The following is an 18,588-nucleotide window of genomic DNA, read 5'->3' on the forward strand; positions in this document are numbered from 1 at the left end:
GAGACTATTTCCTCTGTGGGATTCCATAACAAAGGCGGCAGAATGTAGAGCTGGATGTCATCAATGTTGAAGTGAAAACTAATGCTGTGCTTTCAGATGATGTTTCTGAGGGGCAACATATAGATAGGAGGGGGCTGAGGATAGATCCTTGGAGGAGGCCATAGGTTTGGGATCAGGAAGGGAAGCTGTTGCACATTGCAAGTGATACTCTGAGAGCAATTAGATACATAATGGAACCAGATGAGAGCAGCCTCACCCAGCTGGATGATGGTGGAGAGGCATTGGAGGATATTGTGATAAACCTTGTCGAAGGCTGCAGACAGGTTGTAAAGGATGAGGACGGATGGCTTACCTTTGTCATGCTCACATAGGATGTCATAACTTTAAGACTGTCCTTCAGATTTGGTGGAAATGTGTTTGCAGGGATTCAAATGTAGAATTCTAGGAAAGGTGGGAACAGATTTGCTGCATTCCCTCTGTCGCAAGGACTTTGGAGAGGAAAGACAAGATTGGAGTTGGAGTGGCAGTTTGCAAGAATGGTGGGGTCAAGAGTTGGTTATTTGACGAGTGAGGTAATGGTAAGTTTACACGAGAGAGGGATAACACCTAAAGTGGAAGAATCTTTGACAATATCGGCTAACATGAAGAACAGGTGGGAAATTTGGATGGTCAGCAGTTCAGTGGGAATGGGATCAAGGACGACATGACATGACAAGTCAGTGAAGATTTGTTGGGATATTGGAGAAAGTGCAGCAGGGAACTTGAGGGAGCTTACCCAGTAGATTAGTGGAAGGGAGGGATGTGGCAGTTATAGATAAATGGATGGTCCCTATCTTATTAACAAAGAAATCATAGAAACCCTACAGTGCAGAAAGAGACCATCTGGCCCATCGAATCTGCACCGACCACAATCCCACCCAGGCCCTACTCCCATATCCCTACATATTTACCCGCTAATCCCTCTAACCTACGCATCTCAGGACACTAAGGGGCAATTTTAGCATGGCCAATCAACCTAACCCGCACATCTTTAAATCCATGAGCTTCTCGTACTTGTTGGAAGTGAGGGTGGAGGAGTCAGGGGAGAGGAGTTTAAAAAACTGCAGTAGAAAATATAATCTTGCCAAAAATAAGAGTATAGCATGGGTATTTTCTTACAAGTCTGACAAGTGGTGCAATAAAATCAAATGTTTAATGTAATTTTCGGTTAAACAGAAAAGCTTGTCAAAATTTGAAAAACTTGAGAAGTAGAGTTGACTAAAGATTAAATGTTTTCCAAAACAGATTGAGGAGCTAGGAAATACAAAATTGAGATTTTACAATGCCCCCAAGCATCCATTATAACTAGGACAAAGGAATTTGTAATTGTAAGTGTTGACACAAAAACTGTGGTGAAAATGTTGCAACAGGCTTTACAGCTCAGTGGAAGGAAGTGCATAATATTTTTATTATTTGGGTGTTTTGTGTCTGGCCGAAGGAAATCCAGCAGTAAGTTTTTTTTTAAAAGACAGGAAATCCACCTGCCTTCTTGCCACATCCCTTTAATATCTTCAATCTTGGTTCAAAAGCCAATGGATCTATTTCTATCTTATTCAATAACAACACCACAGTCATTTTTATTCATGTTCCCAACTTTCAACTTTTCACTTTAATCTTCTGAAAAGCATTTTGAACCAACAGAAGTAGTAATGACCATTGAGATGTGGGGGCGTTTGCATGATTGAACTCAACACAAAATTGATGACTAAATTTTAATTTATTTGAAAAATAATACATTTTAATAAGATTGACTGTCACCTAATGAATGTATAATAACTATGGTGTGTTTTTGTAGTCTTTGCATACGGTGCAACAGGATCTGGAAAAACACACACCATGCTAGGATCACCTGAACAACCTGGGGTGATGTATCGAACTATGAAGGAATTATACAATCGAATAGAACAGGTGAAAGATGAGAAATGTTGTGACGTTGCAGTCTCATATTTGGAGGTGAGATTTAATATTTTAAGGTTTTATCATTTGAAATTGAATCTCATGCAGATTGAATTATGCTTATACTTGCAACCTCTGCCAACCTCTAAGTAAACTTTTCACATGTTTTGACTTTATTGTAACACTCACCATTTCCCATCATGTTATGTAAAGCTGTGGAGCTTAAAAAAATCTGCAGCCAAAATTGAAGTTAATAGGTGATGCAAACATGAAATTGAATTACTAGGAAAGATGACCCTTGTGGTTGCTTGTGCTAAGTATAGAATATGTTCTGTGAGGAGATTCCCTTTGATTTCATTGGAGCATGACCACTTTCCCTTTAACAGTTTGATGTTTTTTTTAAAAGGTGAAAAAAAAACGCATCTACAGTTCAAAAAAGTTGTTATTGGATGCAGTTTTAATAAATAATAGATCTCCCATCATATTGCTCATGGTGTTCAGAGAACAAACATTTCATTTCATTTTTATTGTGGAACTGTGCACATTGAAGAAGTGTACAATTGGACACTAGTGCTATTGAAACATCAAGGTGAGAAAATTGTGCTGCTCTCACTTGTGACACCACCCATACCATTGCTTAGAAACTAGAAGCAGGAATAGGCTATTCGGCCCTTCAAGCCTGCTGCGCCATTTATTATGATCATGGCTGATCATCAGATTCAATCCTAACCAACTTAGTCTCTCCTCATCCCAGGAATCAGCAAGGTAAACCTTTGCTGCACTCCCTCTATAGCAAGGACATCCTTCCTCAGATAAGGACACAAAAACTGCACACAATATTCCAGGTGTGGCCTCACCACACCCTATACCGAAATAAAGCATGGCAGCGTGCCTTAATGATTATCGTCCAGTGGCTCTGACATCCAATATTATGAAGTGCTTTGAAAGGTTAGCCATGGCACAAATCAATTCCGGCCTCCCAGACTGTCTTGATCCATTGCAGTTTGCCTACTGCCGCAAAAGATCCACAGCAGGTGCCATCAACCTGGCCCTACACTCAACCCTGGAACACCTGGATAACAAAGACACTTATGTTAGACTCCTATTTATTGACTACAGCTCAGCTTTCAGTGTCATTATTCCTACAATTGTCGTAGGAATTGTTTGAGAAATGAAGCAGGGATAATCCAGGAAATTATTGGCTGGTGAGCTTAACGTCAGTGGCAGGGGAGCTTTTGGAGAAGATACTGAGGATGTGTGCACTTTTGGAAGAAAATGAACTAGTTAGTGACAGGCAGCATGGTTTTGTATGGGGAAGGTCATGTCTCACCAATTTAATTGAGTTTTTTGAAGAGGTGACAAAGATAATTGAGGGAAGGGCTGTGGATGTAGTTTATATGGAATTAGTAAGGCTTTTGACAAGATCCTGCCATTTGACCCGGCAGACTGGTACAAAAACTAAAATCAAATGGGATTTGCAATGCTCTGGCTATATGGATACAGAACTGGCTTGGTTATAGGAGACAAAGTAGTGGTGGAAGGGTGTTTTTCAGAATTGAGATCTATAGCTAGTGGTGTTCCGCAGATATCAGTGCTGAGACCTCAGCTGTTTGTAGTATATGTAAATGATCTGGAGGAAAATGTGAGGGGTCTGATTAGTAAGTTTGCAGATGACACAAAGATTGGTGGAATTGCTGATAGTGCCGGGGATTGTCAGAGGATACAACAGGGTATAGATAGATTGGAGACTTGGGCACAGAAATGGCAAATGGAATTTAATCTGGACAATTGCGCGATGATGCATTTTGGGGTATCAAATTTATGTGTGAATTACACTGTAAATGGCAGAACCCTTAGGAACATTAACGTACAGAGGAATCTGGGTGTGCAGGTCCACAGTTCCCTGAAGGTGGCAACACAGACGGCCAAGGTGAAAAAGAAAGCATATGGCATGTTTGCCTTCATCATGCAGGGCATTGAGTACAGGAGTTGGGAAATCATGTTGCAGATATATAAAACCTTGGTTAGGCCAGATTTGGAGCACTGTGTGCAATTCTGGTCACCACACTACCAGAAGGATGTGAAGCTTTGGAGTGAGTGCAAAGAAGGTTCATTAGGATGTTGCCTGGTCTTGAGGGTATTGGCTATGAGGAGAGGTTGGATAAACTAGGAATGTTTTTACTGGTGGGACTGAGGCTAAAGGGAGACCTGATGGAGGTCTACAAAATTATGAGAGGTGTAGACAGGGTCAATAGTCAGGCTTTTTCCCAGGGTGGAAGTGTCAATTACATGGGGACATGGGTTCATTGCGAGAGGGGGAAAGTTTAAGAGAGATGTGCATGGGAAGTTTTTTCACAGAGAGTGGTGGGTACCTGGAATGTGCTGCCAGAGGTGGTTGAAGCAGGCACATTAGCAACATTTAAGAGGCATCTGGATGGGTACATGAATAGGGAGGGAATAGAGGGATCTGGACTGAGTAAGGGCAGAAGTTTTTTTTTTAGTTTAATTAATGCATCATGATCGGCACAGGCTTGGAGGGCCGAAGACCCTGTTCCTGTGCTGTGCTGTTTTTTGTACAAGACTCACCTCCAAACTCCTTGGCCTAGGGCTCGGCTCCTCCCTCTACATCTGGATCCTAAACTTCCTAGACCGCAATCAGTAAGGATAGGCGACAACACCTCCACGATCATCCTCAATACCGGTGTCCCACAAGACTGTGTCCTCAGCCCCTTACTGTACTCATTATACACTTATGACTGTGTGGCCAAGTTCCCCTATAACTTGATTTTCAAGTTTGCTGATGACACCATCGTAGTGGATTGGATCTCAAACAACAATGAGACGGAGTACAGGAAAGAGATAGAATCTGGTGAACTGGTGCGACAACAATAATCTCTCCCTCAATGTCAGTAAAACAAAGGAGTTAGAAATCGACTTCAGAGACGTAGTGGAGGACATGCCCCTGTCTACATTAATGGAGTTGAAGTGGAAATGGTCAAGAGCTTCCAGTCTGTAAATGTCCAGATCGTGATGTGGAGATGCCGGCGTTGGACTGGGGTAAACACAGTAAGAAGTCTCACAACACCAGGTTAAAGTCCAACAGGTTTATTTGGTAGCAAGAGCCACTAGCTTTCGGAGCGCTGCCCCTTCGTCAGGTAAGTGGGAGTTCTGTTCACAAACGGCATATAAAGACACAAACTCAATTTACACAATAATGGTTGGAATGCGAGTCTTTACAGGTAATCAAGTCTTAAAGGTACAGCCAATGTGAGTGGAGAGAGGGTTAAGCACAGGTTAAAGAGATGTGTATTGTCTCCAGCCAGGACAGTTAGTGAGATTTTGCAAGCCCAGGCAAGTCGTGGGGGTTACAGGTAGTGTGACATGAACCCAAGATCACGGTTGAGGCCATCCTCATGTGTGCGGAACTTGGCTATCAGTCTCTGCTCAGCGACTCTGTATTGTCGTGTGTCATCCAGATGTGGATGTCCAGATCACCAGCAACCTGTCCTTGTCTCTCCATGCCAACACTATAGTTAAGAAAGCCCACCAACACCTCTACTTTCTCAGGATGCTAAGGAAGTTTGGCACGTCTGCTACGACTCTCACCAACTTTTACAGATGCACCATTGAAAGCATTCTTTCTGGTTGTATCACAGCTTGGTATGGCTCCTGCTCTGTCCAAGGTCACAAGAATCTACAAAGGGTCGTGAACGAAGTCCAGTCCATCACTCAAACCAGCCTTTCATCCATTGACTCTGTCTACGTTTCCTGCTGCCTTGGAAAAACAGCCAGCATAATCAAGGACTCCACACACCCCGGACATTCTCTCTTCCACCTTCTTCCGTTGGGAAAAAGATACAAAAGTCCGAGGTCACGTACCAACCGACTCAACAGCTTCTTCCCTGCTGCCGTCAGACTTTTGAATGGACCTACCTTGCATTAAGTTGATCTTTCTCTGCACCCTAGCTATGACTGTAATATTACATTCTGCACTCTCTCCTTCTCTATATATGGTATGCTTTGTCAATATATCGCTCAAGAAACAATACTTTTCACTGTGAAAATGTAACAATAATTAACCAAATCAGTAAAACATCTCTATTCCTATATGCAAATTCTCTCGCTATGAAGGACAGAGTGGATAGTCAGAAGCTTTTTCCCAGGGTGGAAGAGTCAATTACTAGGGGGCACAGGTTTAAGGTGCGAGGGGCAAGGTTTAAAGGAGATGTACGAGGCAGATGTTTTACACAGAGGGTGGTGAGTGCCTGGAACTCGTTGCCGGGGGAGGTAGTGGAAGCAGATACGGTAGTGAGTTTTAAGGGTCGTCTTGACAAATACGTGAATAGGATAGGAATAGAGGGATATGGCCCCCGGAAGAGTAGGGGGTTTTAGTTAAGTTGGGTAGCATGGTCGGTGCAGGCTTGGAGGGCCGAAGGGCCTGTTCCTGTGCTGTAATTTTCTTTGTTCTTTATACCATTTGCCTTCTCTACTGCCTGCTGTACCTGTGTACTTACTTTCAGCGACTGATGCACAAGGACATCAAGGTCTCGCTGAGTATCTACCTCTTAATTGGGAGAGCATTCTGGGATACATTAGAGATGACTTTTTTTTTAATTTCAAAAATGTACTTTATTCATAAAAAAACTCTCAAATAAACCATTGCAAAACGACATATCCAATAATTACAAACAGTGTAAAAAAAGACCATTCATTTTTCCAATACTATACGATGCTCATTTACAGGACATTACATTCCAGTACTTAAAACTATATCAGATTTTACTGCGTGCTGTTGTTTTTCAGATTAGCACACAGTTGCGCAGGCCGAGGGTATTCTACAGTTACCGGGCCCTCGGTCTGCTTGGGTTGAAAGGCTTTACACGGTGGCCTTTCCCCATTGTGACTTTGCGGCGGCTGCCCCAAGCTTGAGCGCGTCCCTCAGCATGTAGTCCTGGACCTTGAAATGTACCAGTCTGCAACACTCGGTCGAGGACAAATCTTTCAACTGGAAGATCAGCAAGTTTCAGGCAGACCAAAGTGCGTCCTTCACCGAGTTGATGACCCTCCAGCAGCAGTTGATATTTGTCTCTGTGTGCGTCCCTGGAAACAGCCCGTAGAGGACACTGCGTCACTGAGCTGCTCGGGATGAACCTCGACAAATACCACTGCATCTCACTCCAGACCTTTTTTGCAAAGACACAGGAGGTGTGCGACCGTCTCATTATCCCCGCAGCCGCATCCAGGGCAGCGTGTGGTGGTGTTGAGACCTCGAGCGTGCATAAAGGATCTGACGGGAAGTGCCCTTCTCACCACCAGCCAAACCAGGCCTTGGTGCTTGTTTGTGAGTTCTGGTGACGAGGCATTCTGCCAGATGACACTGACAGTCTGCTCAGGGAACCATCCGACAGGATCCACCATCTCCTTTTCTCTCAGGGCCTCAAGGACATTACGTGCTGACCACTGCTTGATCGCCATGTGGTCAATGGTGTGTTTCTGGAAAACTTTCTCCACAAAAGGCAGGTGCTACGGTACGGTCCAACTACTTGGAGCGTTCCGCGGCAGTGTGGCCAGACCCATCCTCTGCAACACTTGGGACAGGTAGAAGCTCAAAAGGTAATGGCACTTGCTATTAGTGTACTGAGGATCTACACACAGCTTGATGCAGCCGCACACAAAGGTGGCCATCAGGATGAGGCCTAGAAATCGACTTCAGAGACGTAGTGGAGGACATGCCCCTGTCTACATTAATGGAGTTGAAGTGGAAATGGTCAAGAGCTTCCAGTCTGTAAATGTCCAGATCGTGATGTGGAGATGCCAGCGTTGGACTGGGGTAAACACAGTAAGAAGTCTCACAACACCAGGTTAAAGTCCAAGAGGTTTATTTGGTAGCAAACGCCACTAGCTTTCGGAGCGCTGCTCCTTCGTCAGGTGAGTGGGAGATCTGTTCACAAACAGCAAACAGGGCTGTTTATGAGCAGATCTCCCACTCGCCTGACGAAGGAGCAGCGCTCCGAACGCTAGTGGCGTTTGCTACCAAATAAACCTCTTGGACTTTAACCTGGTGTTGTGAGACTTCTTACTGTGTTTACCCCAGTCCAACGCCGGCATCTCCACATCATCACCTATGTAGAAACAGACGGTATGCTTTCTGTCTGAGATATCTTCAATAATTTCCCCAGCCTGACCGACCAGATGAAGCTATAATCTAGTTATTACACTTTATGTTTAATAAAAAACTTATTTTAAGCCACATCTATGGGTGAGATATTTGCTTCAGCCTATGTAAACGTATGTAAGGAGGTCGATGGCGCAGTGGGTAGTATCCCTGTCTCTGAGCCAGAAGTTCAGAGTTCAAGTCCCACCTCAGGACTTGATGGCCAAGGAAGGTGCGTTCATAACACGGCCAAACAGGTTGAGTGTCAACCTGCAAATCCTTGCAAACATGCCAGTGGCTGGTGGAAAGAATGGGAGAGAATCCTGGTCAGCGACACTCGATGTCGCTGCCCCTCAAGCTGTAAGCCTCTGGTGACCCACTGGCGACCTGTTCCTGGAATAACTAGCTATGGAAACAAATAAAGTCTGCTTTACTGCATCACCGTGTGCGGGAAGAGAGTTGAAATAGAATGCAAACATATACTCTCTTCCCAATCTGCTGCGTATATTTTAAAAAGGTGTCCCAGCTGTTTGTGTTACTCGATGTCAAAGGCAGATCGTGCCTTACGAGCCTGGTGGAGTTCTTCGAAAATGTGACTAAACACATTGACAAAGGGAAAGCGGTAGATGTGGTTTATATGGATTTTAGCAAGGCGTTCGATAAGGCCCCCCATGCAAGGCTTCTCGAAAAAGTGAGAGGGCAAGGGATCCAAGGAGCTGCTGCCCTGTGGATCCAGAACTGGCTTGCCCAAAGGAGGCAGAGAGTGTGTATAGATGGGTCTTTTTCTAATTGGAGGTCGGTCACCAGTGGTGTGCCCCAGGGATCTGTTCTGGGACCCTTGCTGTTTGTCATTTTCATAAATGACCTGGATGAGGAAGTGGAGGGATGGGTTGGTAAGTTTGCCGACGACACGAAGGTTGGTGGGGTTGTGGATAGTCTGGAGGGATGTCAGAAGTTACAGAGGGACATAGATAGGATGCAAGACTGGGCGGAGAAGTGGCAGATGGACTTCAACCCAGACAAATGCGTAGTGGTCCATTTTGGCAGGTCGAATGGGATGAAGGAGTACAATATAAAGGGAAAGACTCTTAGTACGGTAGAGGATCAGAAGGACCTTGGGATCCGGGTCCATAGGACTCTAAAATCGGCCCCGCAGGTGGAGGTGGTGGTTAAGAAGGCGTATGGTGTGCTGGCCTTATCAATCAAGGGATTGAGTTTAGGAGTCCGGGGATAATGATGCAACTATGTAAGACCCTCGTCAGACCCCACTTGGAGTACTGTGCTCAGTTCTGGTCGTCTCATTACAGGAAGGATGTGGAAAAGATTGAAACGGTGCAGAGGAGATTTACAAGGATGTTGCCTGGATTGAGTGGCATGCCTTATGAGGATAGGCTGAGGGAGCTCGGTCTTTTCTCCTTGGAGAGACGTAGAATGAGAGGAGACCTAATAGAGGTATATAAGATGTTGAGAGGCATAGATCGGGTGGACTCTCGGAGGTTTTTTCCCAGGGTGGAAATGGCTGCTACGAGAGGACACAGGTTTAAGGTCCTGGGGTGTAGGTACAGGGGAAATGTTAGGGGGAAGTTTTTCACACACAGGGTGGTGGGCGAGTGGAATCGGCTGCCATCAGTGGTGGTGGAGGCAAACTCAATAGGGTCTTTTAAGAGACTCCTGGATGAGTACATGGGACTTAATAGGATGGAGGGTTATAGGTAGGCCTAAAAGGTAGGGATATGTTCGGCACAACTTGTGGGGCCGAAGGGCCTGTTTTGTGCTGTAGTTTTCTATGTTTCTATGTTTCCATAGGAAGTATATGGACTCGTGCAGAAGCAAAATTAAAAGAATTCATCAATATCCTCAATAATCATTACCGTTAAACTTAAAACCACAAGACAGAAGGAAAGCGTTGAATTCTTAGACAGAGTTTATAAATTGACATCACAAAACGGCAGCCATAAGCTGACAACAAAAGCTTTTTCCAAAATAACTGATGCACACGCACACACACACACTACTGCAAAGGAAAAGAAAACATGACAGTGGAGTGCCACAGTGGCACACGAGTTACCAAATGGCTTAAATCAAGTACAAGGGGACAAGAGGCAGGGCAATTTTTACCCAGACTTAACTGAAAATACCCATTTTAAAAATCCCTTGCCTGACAGGATTCTTAATCCCTGTGGATACATAACAAGATAAGCTATTTCTTACCTTCCTGAATCCTGGAAATTGCCATGGTGTTGCTGTTCTCACTGTTCCAACATTTGAATGTCATGTTTGCGGGTGATGTCTGCCAGCACTGTGGTTTTGTGATAATTGAAGTGACAGATTTTGGCAGTATTGCTGATCTCCTCATTGGATTTACAGAATGACAGCAAAAAGCAAGTTCCACTACAGAGTTCTTCACTTCTTGACTAACCAGAGTCTTCAAACCTTTCTCATCAAAACGGCCTCCTTTCAATGGCAGCAGCGGGACAAGCAGAACAATCACAGTGCAGCCCCTCCAATCATTAGATAACTCTGTCCCATCCTTGCAGCTTCTTCAATCATAGATCCTGTCTCTGAAGAAGCAGCAGGCGTAGGTGATTGGAGGAGCTGGAGCAGTTGACATGGGAGAGACCGAATCTGGAGTTGGAATAGAGCTCCTCGCAGATTCTATCTGCTCAATGTCTCGGTGGCCACTTTTCTCATGGTATTTTACGGGGTATGGGGAGGAGGCTTTTGAGGCTGAATTTGTCCATCGCCCTCATGTAATTTGACCCCTTTCCCTGACCATTCCTCTCATTATCTGCCATTTGATTTGCGACCTCTGCCACTCCTCACTACCCTCTCGTTACTGACTTTCTGGCTTCTTCCTTAACTTTGGCACATCATAACTGCTCTTCCTGCCTTTAGCCACTCTCTTCCAGGGACTTTGTTCACTGCAGGAAGTCAGAATAGAAAGGGAGCAGGGGTTCAGCAAGAGACAGGATCTGCAGTGCTTGGAAGTATCAGGGAGTGGAATGTGTGACAAGCGGGAGAGGCAGTGCATGTGAGGTAAATGGAGAGTCAGCATATTTCTTTTACTTTTAAATTTATTAATTTACCAGTTAAGGAGACTAACAATATAGGGATTTAGCAATTTTCTAATTGCTAAAAATTTATGATGCCCTGGCTGCAAACCCTGCCAATTCACCAAGCCCCTTTGTACATAGACATCAACATTCCCCTGTATGCCACTCCATTGAAGTCACCATCTGAGTTCCCTGTAGTAGAACCCATCTGTGAACCTGGCCCGCTGGGGTATTGGCATATGAACTGTCTTGACGGCAGCCCACTCATATCCAGTGGTAAGCCGCATTTAGATCCAGATTCTGTCCCGTTAGGTGCTGTGCCAATATCTGAACTAGTGGCTGAGTGTCAGATCAACTGCAAGTGATGGTGCTTCTTCATCGCTTGTGTATGGCTGCTCTATCTTCCTTCGGTTTGTACTGTTACTCTTGAGATTTTGCACTTTCAGATACCCAAGGAGAGTTTTGATCTGATGAAGAAAGCATAACTTCCTGGTCACACCATCTGCACCTTACTTTTCATACCAAATAATATGAGGAGGAATTTGAGAAGGGACTTAAAGCATGTCCTGTCATTCTCCTTCAATGTTCTCAGCGTCAACAGATAGCACAGGTTCTGCCCTAAGATGCGGAGAGCCATCTCCTCCATTGGGATCACTCTCCTGTTAGGGGCTATCTTGTTCTTGAGAGGGAGGAATGTCAGGGATCGTATTGCAACGTGTTTGGTTGATGTTTGCCATAATTAAATAGCTGAAGGTATGCAGAGCCTGCACAGAGTGAGATTGAGACTGACATAATTGAGATGTCATGTGATGATCTTTTCATTGACATTGATCACCCTTGTTCATCTAGCAGAAGGAACTCTTCAGTTGCAGGCAATAAAACAAAAGAAAAATGCTTAATACAGAAACGTCATTGCTCCAACACTTGAGGCCACACCTTGGGCAATTCCAAGCTTCCACAATTTACAACTGTTTCTTATTTATATTGAATCAGTTGGTCAGCTGACCACCACATCATTTTATCATTGGTTACATAGTTTAGCAGGGCAGCTGACCCTCACAGCATGTTACCATTGGTCACATTACAACTGATCCAAAGTTATCATTGGTTACATTCTAACACTCTTGTGAGGTCCTTAAATTTTCCACACTGCTGCCAGATCCACAACGCTCAAAGTCTGACATTGACCTCCCTTGACATTTGCTCCTATTTCCTTTGGAAGGTTTGCTTTGAGGGCCTCCTGACCCCCATGGAAAAAGGCCTCTCTCCTATCTCCATGGTTAATAGCTCAAGTGCTGCATCTCTAAAACTGGGAACACGCTTTCTGCCATTTCCCCTTGTGTACAATCGCAGCAAAGCATTCAGCGTCAGTCTGCTGTAATTCAGTGCAGCTTCTCTTTAAAAGGAACAGACTGTCTTTAGGAGCTGGAGGCTAGTTGGAACACTGCTAGCCAGGCATGTTATAAAGCCCCTCATGAAAAGAAGCAGGCAGCATGATGGTTATGTGCTCCCTGACTTTACATGAATGGTTTTGGGCAGGTTGCGAATTACAACCTTTGCCCAAAAACGGGAGCAGATGAATTTTTAGCCCGCAATGTTTGATAGTTAAGTAAGCGTCTCAGTTTAATTACTTGGTGAGGCCACGTCAGGGTTGAGTCAATCAATTTAAATGCTCTTCAGCGTATAATTCAGGACAGATGATAAATTGGCTGAATTTAGTTTTATAAGATTGCCAAGTCTTATTTTCCCATCATGGAATGAAATTGATGCCTTGAGATTACAGTTAGAGCGGGGAGTTTCTCTACGTTCAAAAAAATTGACCTTTTCTGTTGGAAGAAATTTGCAAATTAACCAAATAGTTACAAGAAACTGACCCATAATAAAGTTTGTGTGATGCAATCTGATAGTCAAGAAATATCTTGCACAGATTTTGTTTAAATTAGAATTAATATATAACCAGTGCAATGTTTTTAATGTTATATTTGAAATTGCACATTCGTTTTTGGGTCTAAGAAGCACACTGGGCTCGAGTTGGTTAGTTTCACGCTCTCCTTTGTCCGATACAGAGATTGGTTTGGTTTGTATGCATACAGTGTCCTGTGAAGTCTCATCAATAGCTGAGTAAATATATCTTAGCAAGCAGCAACCTATAGCCAAGAGTGCTAAGTTGGCTAACTGCTACCATGCTCCATCTGACTGGAGAGAATGTTGGAGTGCAGCTTATTTATCAGATGGATAGTAACCTAATCTCGGATAACTCCAATCAAAAACAAAGACGATGCTGACTTCAGTCATTGTGCTCCAATAGACTAATGATGCTCAGTCAGTAAACACTGTCAGAAACGGATATCCGGAGAATCATCAACGTATTTACTGAGGCATGTGAGAATAAAGGACTTGCACTCAATATCCAGAAGACCAAAGTCCTCCATCAGCAAGCTCCATTGATTCATTACTAGTGCCTGGAAAATGTGGAACACTTGTAGTAGTTATCTTTCACAGAATGCTGACATTGAAGAAATCCAGCATCGCTTGAAATCTGCTGGTGCAGCCTTTGTCCACCTGAGGAAGCGAGTGTTTAAAGACTGAGACATCAAAACTATGTGATCAAGGTTCCTACCTTGCTGCATGAGGCTGAAACCTGGACAATGTGCAGGAGGTGCTGACGTTACACCATCAACGCTGCCTGCAGAAGATCTTGCACATTAAGTGGAAGAACCATCGTACCAACAGCAGTGTCCTCTCTCAAACGGACAACACAAGCAATGAGGCTATGGTCATCTGCCATCAGCTTCGTCGGATTGGCACATAGATAGATGTTAGATATTGGGCTCCCAAAACAGGTTGCCTTCTCCAAGCTCAGGCAGAGCAGTCACAGCAGAGCACTATCAGCAACTCCACCAATCTTCTTGTCATCCGTAAACTTACTAATCAGACCCCCCCTCACATTTTCCTCCAGATCATTTAGATATGCTATAAACGACAGAGGTCTCAGGACTGATCCCTGTGGAACACCAATAGCTACAGATCTCCATTCTGAAAAACACCCTTCCACCACTACTTTGTCTTCTATAAACAAGATGTGGCGATGCCGGCGTTGGACTGGGGTAAACACAGTAAGAAGTCTAACAACACCAGGTTAAAGTCCAACAGATTTATTTGGTAGCAAAAGCCACTAGCTTTCGGAACTAGCTGTTCCTTCGTCAGGTTGGTGGGAGTTCTGATCACAAACAGGGCACAAAGACACAAACTCAATTTACATGAATATTGATTGGAAAGTGAGTCTCTACAACTAATCAAGTCTTAAAGGTACAGACAATGTGAGCGGAGGGAGCATTAAGCACAGGTTAAAGAGATGTGTATTGTCTCCAGACAGGACAGCTAGTGAGACTTTGCACCTCCAGGCAAGTTGTGGGGGTTACAGATAGTGTGACATGAACCCAATATCCCGGTTGAGGCCATCCTCGTGTGCAGAACCTGGCTATCAGTCTCTGCTCAGCAACTCTGCACTGTCGTGTGTCGTGAAGGCCGCCTTGGAGAACGCTTACCCGGAGATCAGAGGCTGAATGCCCGTGACCGCTGAAGTGCTCACCCACAGGAAGAGAACAGTCTTGCCTGGTGATTGTCGAGCGGTATTCATTCATCCGTTGTCGTAGCGTCTGCATGGTTTCCCCAATGTACCATGCCTCGGGACATCCTTTCCTGCAGCGTATCAGGTAGATAACGTTGGCCGAGTTGCAAGAGTATGTACCGTGTACCTGGTGGATGGTGTTCTCACGTGAGATGATGGCATCCGTGTCGATGATCCGGCACGTCTTGCAGAGGTTGCTGTGGCAGGGTTGTGTGGTGTCATGGTCACTGTTCTCCTGAAGGCTGGGTAGTTTGCTGCGGACAATGGTCTGTTTGAGGTTGTGCGGTTGTTTGAAGGCAAGAAGTGGGGGTGTGGGGATGACCTTGGCGAGATGGTCATCTTCGTCAATGACATTTTGAAGGCTCCAGAGGTGATGTTGTAGCTTCTCCGCTCCAGGGAAGTACTGGACGACGAAGGGTACTCTGTCCACCGTGTCCCGTGTTTGTCTTCTGAGGAGGTCGGTGCGGTTTTTTGCTGTAGTGCATCGGAACTGTTGATCGATGAGTCGAGCGCCATATCCTGTTCTTATGAGGGCATCTTTCAGCGTCTGGAGGTGTCTGTTGCGATCGTCCTCATCCGAGCAGATCCTGTGTATACTGAGGGCTTGTCCGTAGGGGCTGGCTTCTTTAACGTGTTTAGGGTGGAAGCTGGAGAAGTGGAGCATCGTGAGGTTATCCATGGGCTTGCGGTACAGTGAGGTGCTGAGGTGACCGTCCTTAATGGAGATGTGTGTGTCCAAGAATGCAACCGATTCCGGAGAGTAGTCCATGGTGAGTCTGATGACATCCAGACACACGGAATAGCCATGGGGACCAAATTCGCACCTCAATATGCCAACATCTTCATGCACAGGTTCGAACAAGACTTCTTCACCGCACAGGACCTTCAACCGATGCTATACACTAGATACATCGATGATGTTTTCTTCTTTCGGACTCATGGTGAACAATCATTGAAGCAACTACATGATGACATCAACAAGTTCCATCCCACCATCAGACTTCACGACAGCGCAGAGTCGCTGAGCAGAGACTGATAGCCAGGTTCCGCACACATGAGGACGGCCTCAACCGGGATATTGGGTTCATGTCACACTATCTGTAACCCCCACAACTTGCCTGGATGTGCAAAGTCTCACTAGCTGTCCTGTCTGGAGACAATACACATCTCTTTAACCTGTGCTTAATGCTCCCTCCACTCACATTGTCTGTCCTTTAAGACTTGATTAGCTGTAAAGACTCACATTCCAATCATTATTCATGTAAATTGAGTTTGTGTCTTTGTGCCCTGTTTGTGATCAGAACTCCCACCCACCTGACGAAGGAACAGCCAGTTCCGAAAGCTAGTGGCTTTTGCTACCAAATAAACCTGTTGGACTTTAACCTGGTGTTGTTAGACTTCTTTCTTACTTCTATAACCAAGCCAGTTCTGTATCCATCTAGGCAGAGCACTGCAAATCCCATGTGATTTTAGTTTTTGTACCAGCCTGCCATATGAGACCTTGACAAACGCGTTACTAAAGTCCATATAAACTACATCCACAGCCCTTCCCATATCAATTATCTTTGTTACCTCTTCAAAAAACTCAATCAAGTTGGTGAGACATGAGCTTCCCCGTACAAAACCTTGCTGCCTGTCACAAACTAGTCCATTTTCTTCTAAATGTGCACATATCCTGTCCCTCATGTTCTCCAAAAGCTTCCCCACCGGCCTATAATTTCTTGGATTATCCCTGCTTTCTTTCTTAAACAAGGGAACAACTGGGCTATTGTCCAATCCTCTGGAACCTCACCTGTGGTCAAAGAGGATGTGAAGATAATGAAAGAAGATAGAATATGCAGTGAGACCTGGGTAACCTTGTACATTAGCTGTAAGTAAGCATGCAGATGCAGCAGACAGTGAAGAAGGCATATGGCATGTTGGCCGTCATAGTGAGAGGATTCGAGTACAGGTGCCTGCAGTTATACAGGATTTTGGTGAGACCACATCTGTAATATTGTGTGCAATTTTAGTTTCCTATCTGAGGAAACATGTTCTTGCTATGGATGGAGTGCACCAAAGATTTACCAGACTGATTCCTGGGATGGCAGAACTGCAGCATGAGATATTGAATCGATGAGGGGATCTTAAAAACCTATTAAATACTAAAGGTTCTAGACAGGGTAGATGCAGGAAGGATGCTCCTGATGGTAGGGGAATCAAGAACTAGGGGTCACAGTCTGAGGATACAAGCTAGACCGCTTAGGACAGAGATGAAGAGAAATTTCTTCACCCAGAGTGGCGAGCGTATGGAATTTTCTACCACAGAAAGCAGTTGAGGCCACAAGATTGTTTGTTTTCAAGAAGGAGTTAGACGTAGCTCTTGGGATCAAAGGATGTGGGGGAAAGCTGGAACAGGTTACTAAATTGGCTGATCAGTCATGATCACAGTGAATGGCAGAGCAGGCTTAAAAGGCTGAATGGTCTACTCCCGCTCCTATTTTCTATGTGCCATGAAGATTACGAATCAGCTATCTTCAGACTCGTGAAGGACAATCTATCTATTTTGAGAGGGGTGGCCAATAATAATTTGCTGCTGACCTAGAAGTCAAAGTCGTTTCTTGCCATTTCCACTCTTGATCATTCTACCTTAACTATTGCAGATGTACGCATACAAAATTCGAATGAAGACTGGATTGAACTCATTACTTAGCAATAGAGAGGGGGCGGGTGGAGGGAATTGGCGTGGGAGGATTAGGGCGTGCTGGCAATACATCAGCTAAACTGATCCTCCTTGCATAAGAGTGCAGAAATGCTGCTTGCAGCTTGAAATTCTAATCAATTTATTTTATTTTGAGGTGTACAATGAGGAGGTCCGAGACCTGTTAACCAACTCCAGATCCCTGGCAGTGCGAGAGGACGCTCAAAGTGGAGTCATTGTCCAAGGCTTAACACTACACAAGGTACTATTTTTTAAAAAATTATTATTAATTTATGCCATATTGAGAATTCATTTCTTCTGACTTGAATGTTCTACATTTGGCCTAGAAGACGTCTTGTTAAATGGAGTATTAAGTGCAATAAAGCAATCTTTATAAAAAGAGGTCATTCAGACTGTTGTCTTTCTACCTCTGCAAGAACAAAATAGCTGTCCCACTGCCTAGCCCTGCAAATTGTTCCTCGTCAATTACTTAACCAATTCTCTTTTGAAAGTCATGATTGAATCTACTTCCACCACTTCTCGACTTTTATATTTCTTTTTGTGGTTCATGTACCAGGTGACCCAGATACCTCTGTACCACCGAGTTCTGCAGTTTCCCCCCCCTTTAAGTAATATACCACTTTTGTATTCCTCATGCCAAAGTTGACAAGTTCACACTTCCCACATTATACTCCCATCTGCTAAATTTCTGCCCATTGACTTAATCTGCCCATATCCCTTTCTCTCCTTTTGCCAACTTACTTCCCTAATTACCTTGGTGTCATCAGCAAATTTTAGCTACCAAGCATTCAGTCCCTTAATTGTAAATGGTTGAGGCTCCAGTACTGACCCTTGTGTCACTGCACCCAGTTACAGCTTGCCAACCTGAAGACCCATTCATCCCTACTCTCTATTTTATGACTTGAGAATCAAGATTATAAAACCCTGTAATTTGAGTGTAGTACTAGCTTTACATTAGCTATTTGAACAAGGAATATTTGTTTTACTGGTGGCTGCAACTTTTGGTTTTTAGTTGGATTTGTATCAGAATTCCGAGATCCATAAACTTGATTTGTAAGAATTTTATTTAATACTTGTGCATGATTAAGCAGCAAAGAATTGCTGTCAATATTTA

General features: G+C 44.3%; 1 protein-coding gene across 1 annotated transcript in view; it reads left to right on the forward strand.

Annotated features, from left to right (window-relative positions):
• The window catches only part of kif18a (kinesin family member 18A), a 126,212-nt gene that overhangs the window by 9,126 nt on the left and 98,498 nt on the right, over window positions 1-18,588 (forward strand). The window contains exons 3-4 of the mRNA XM_078221017.1: window positions 1,835-1,992; window positions 17,611-17,715. Of these exons, the coding sequence (XP_078077143.1) occupies window positions 1,835-1,992; window positions 17,611-17,715 (263 nt within the window). The remainder of the gene's footprint in view (window positions 1-1,834; window positions 1,993-17,610; window positions 17,716-18,588) is intronic.

Source organism: Mustelus asterias, chromosome 9, assembly GCF_964213995.1.
Source record: "Mustelus asterias chromosome 9, sMusAst1.hap1.1, whole genome shotgun sequence".
Lineage (NCBI taxonomy): Eukaryota > Metazoa > Chordata > Chondrichthyes > Carcharhiniformes > Triakidae > Mustelus > Mustelus asterias.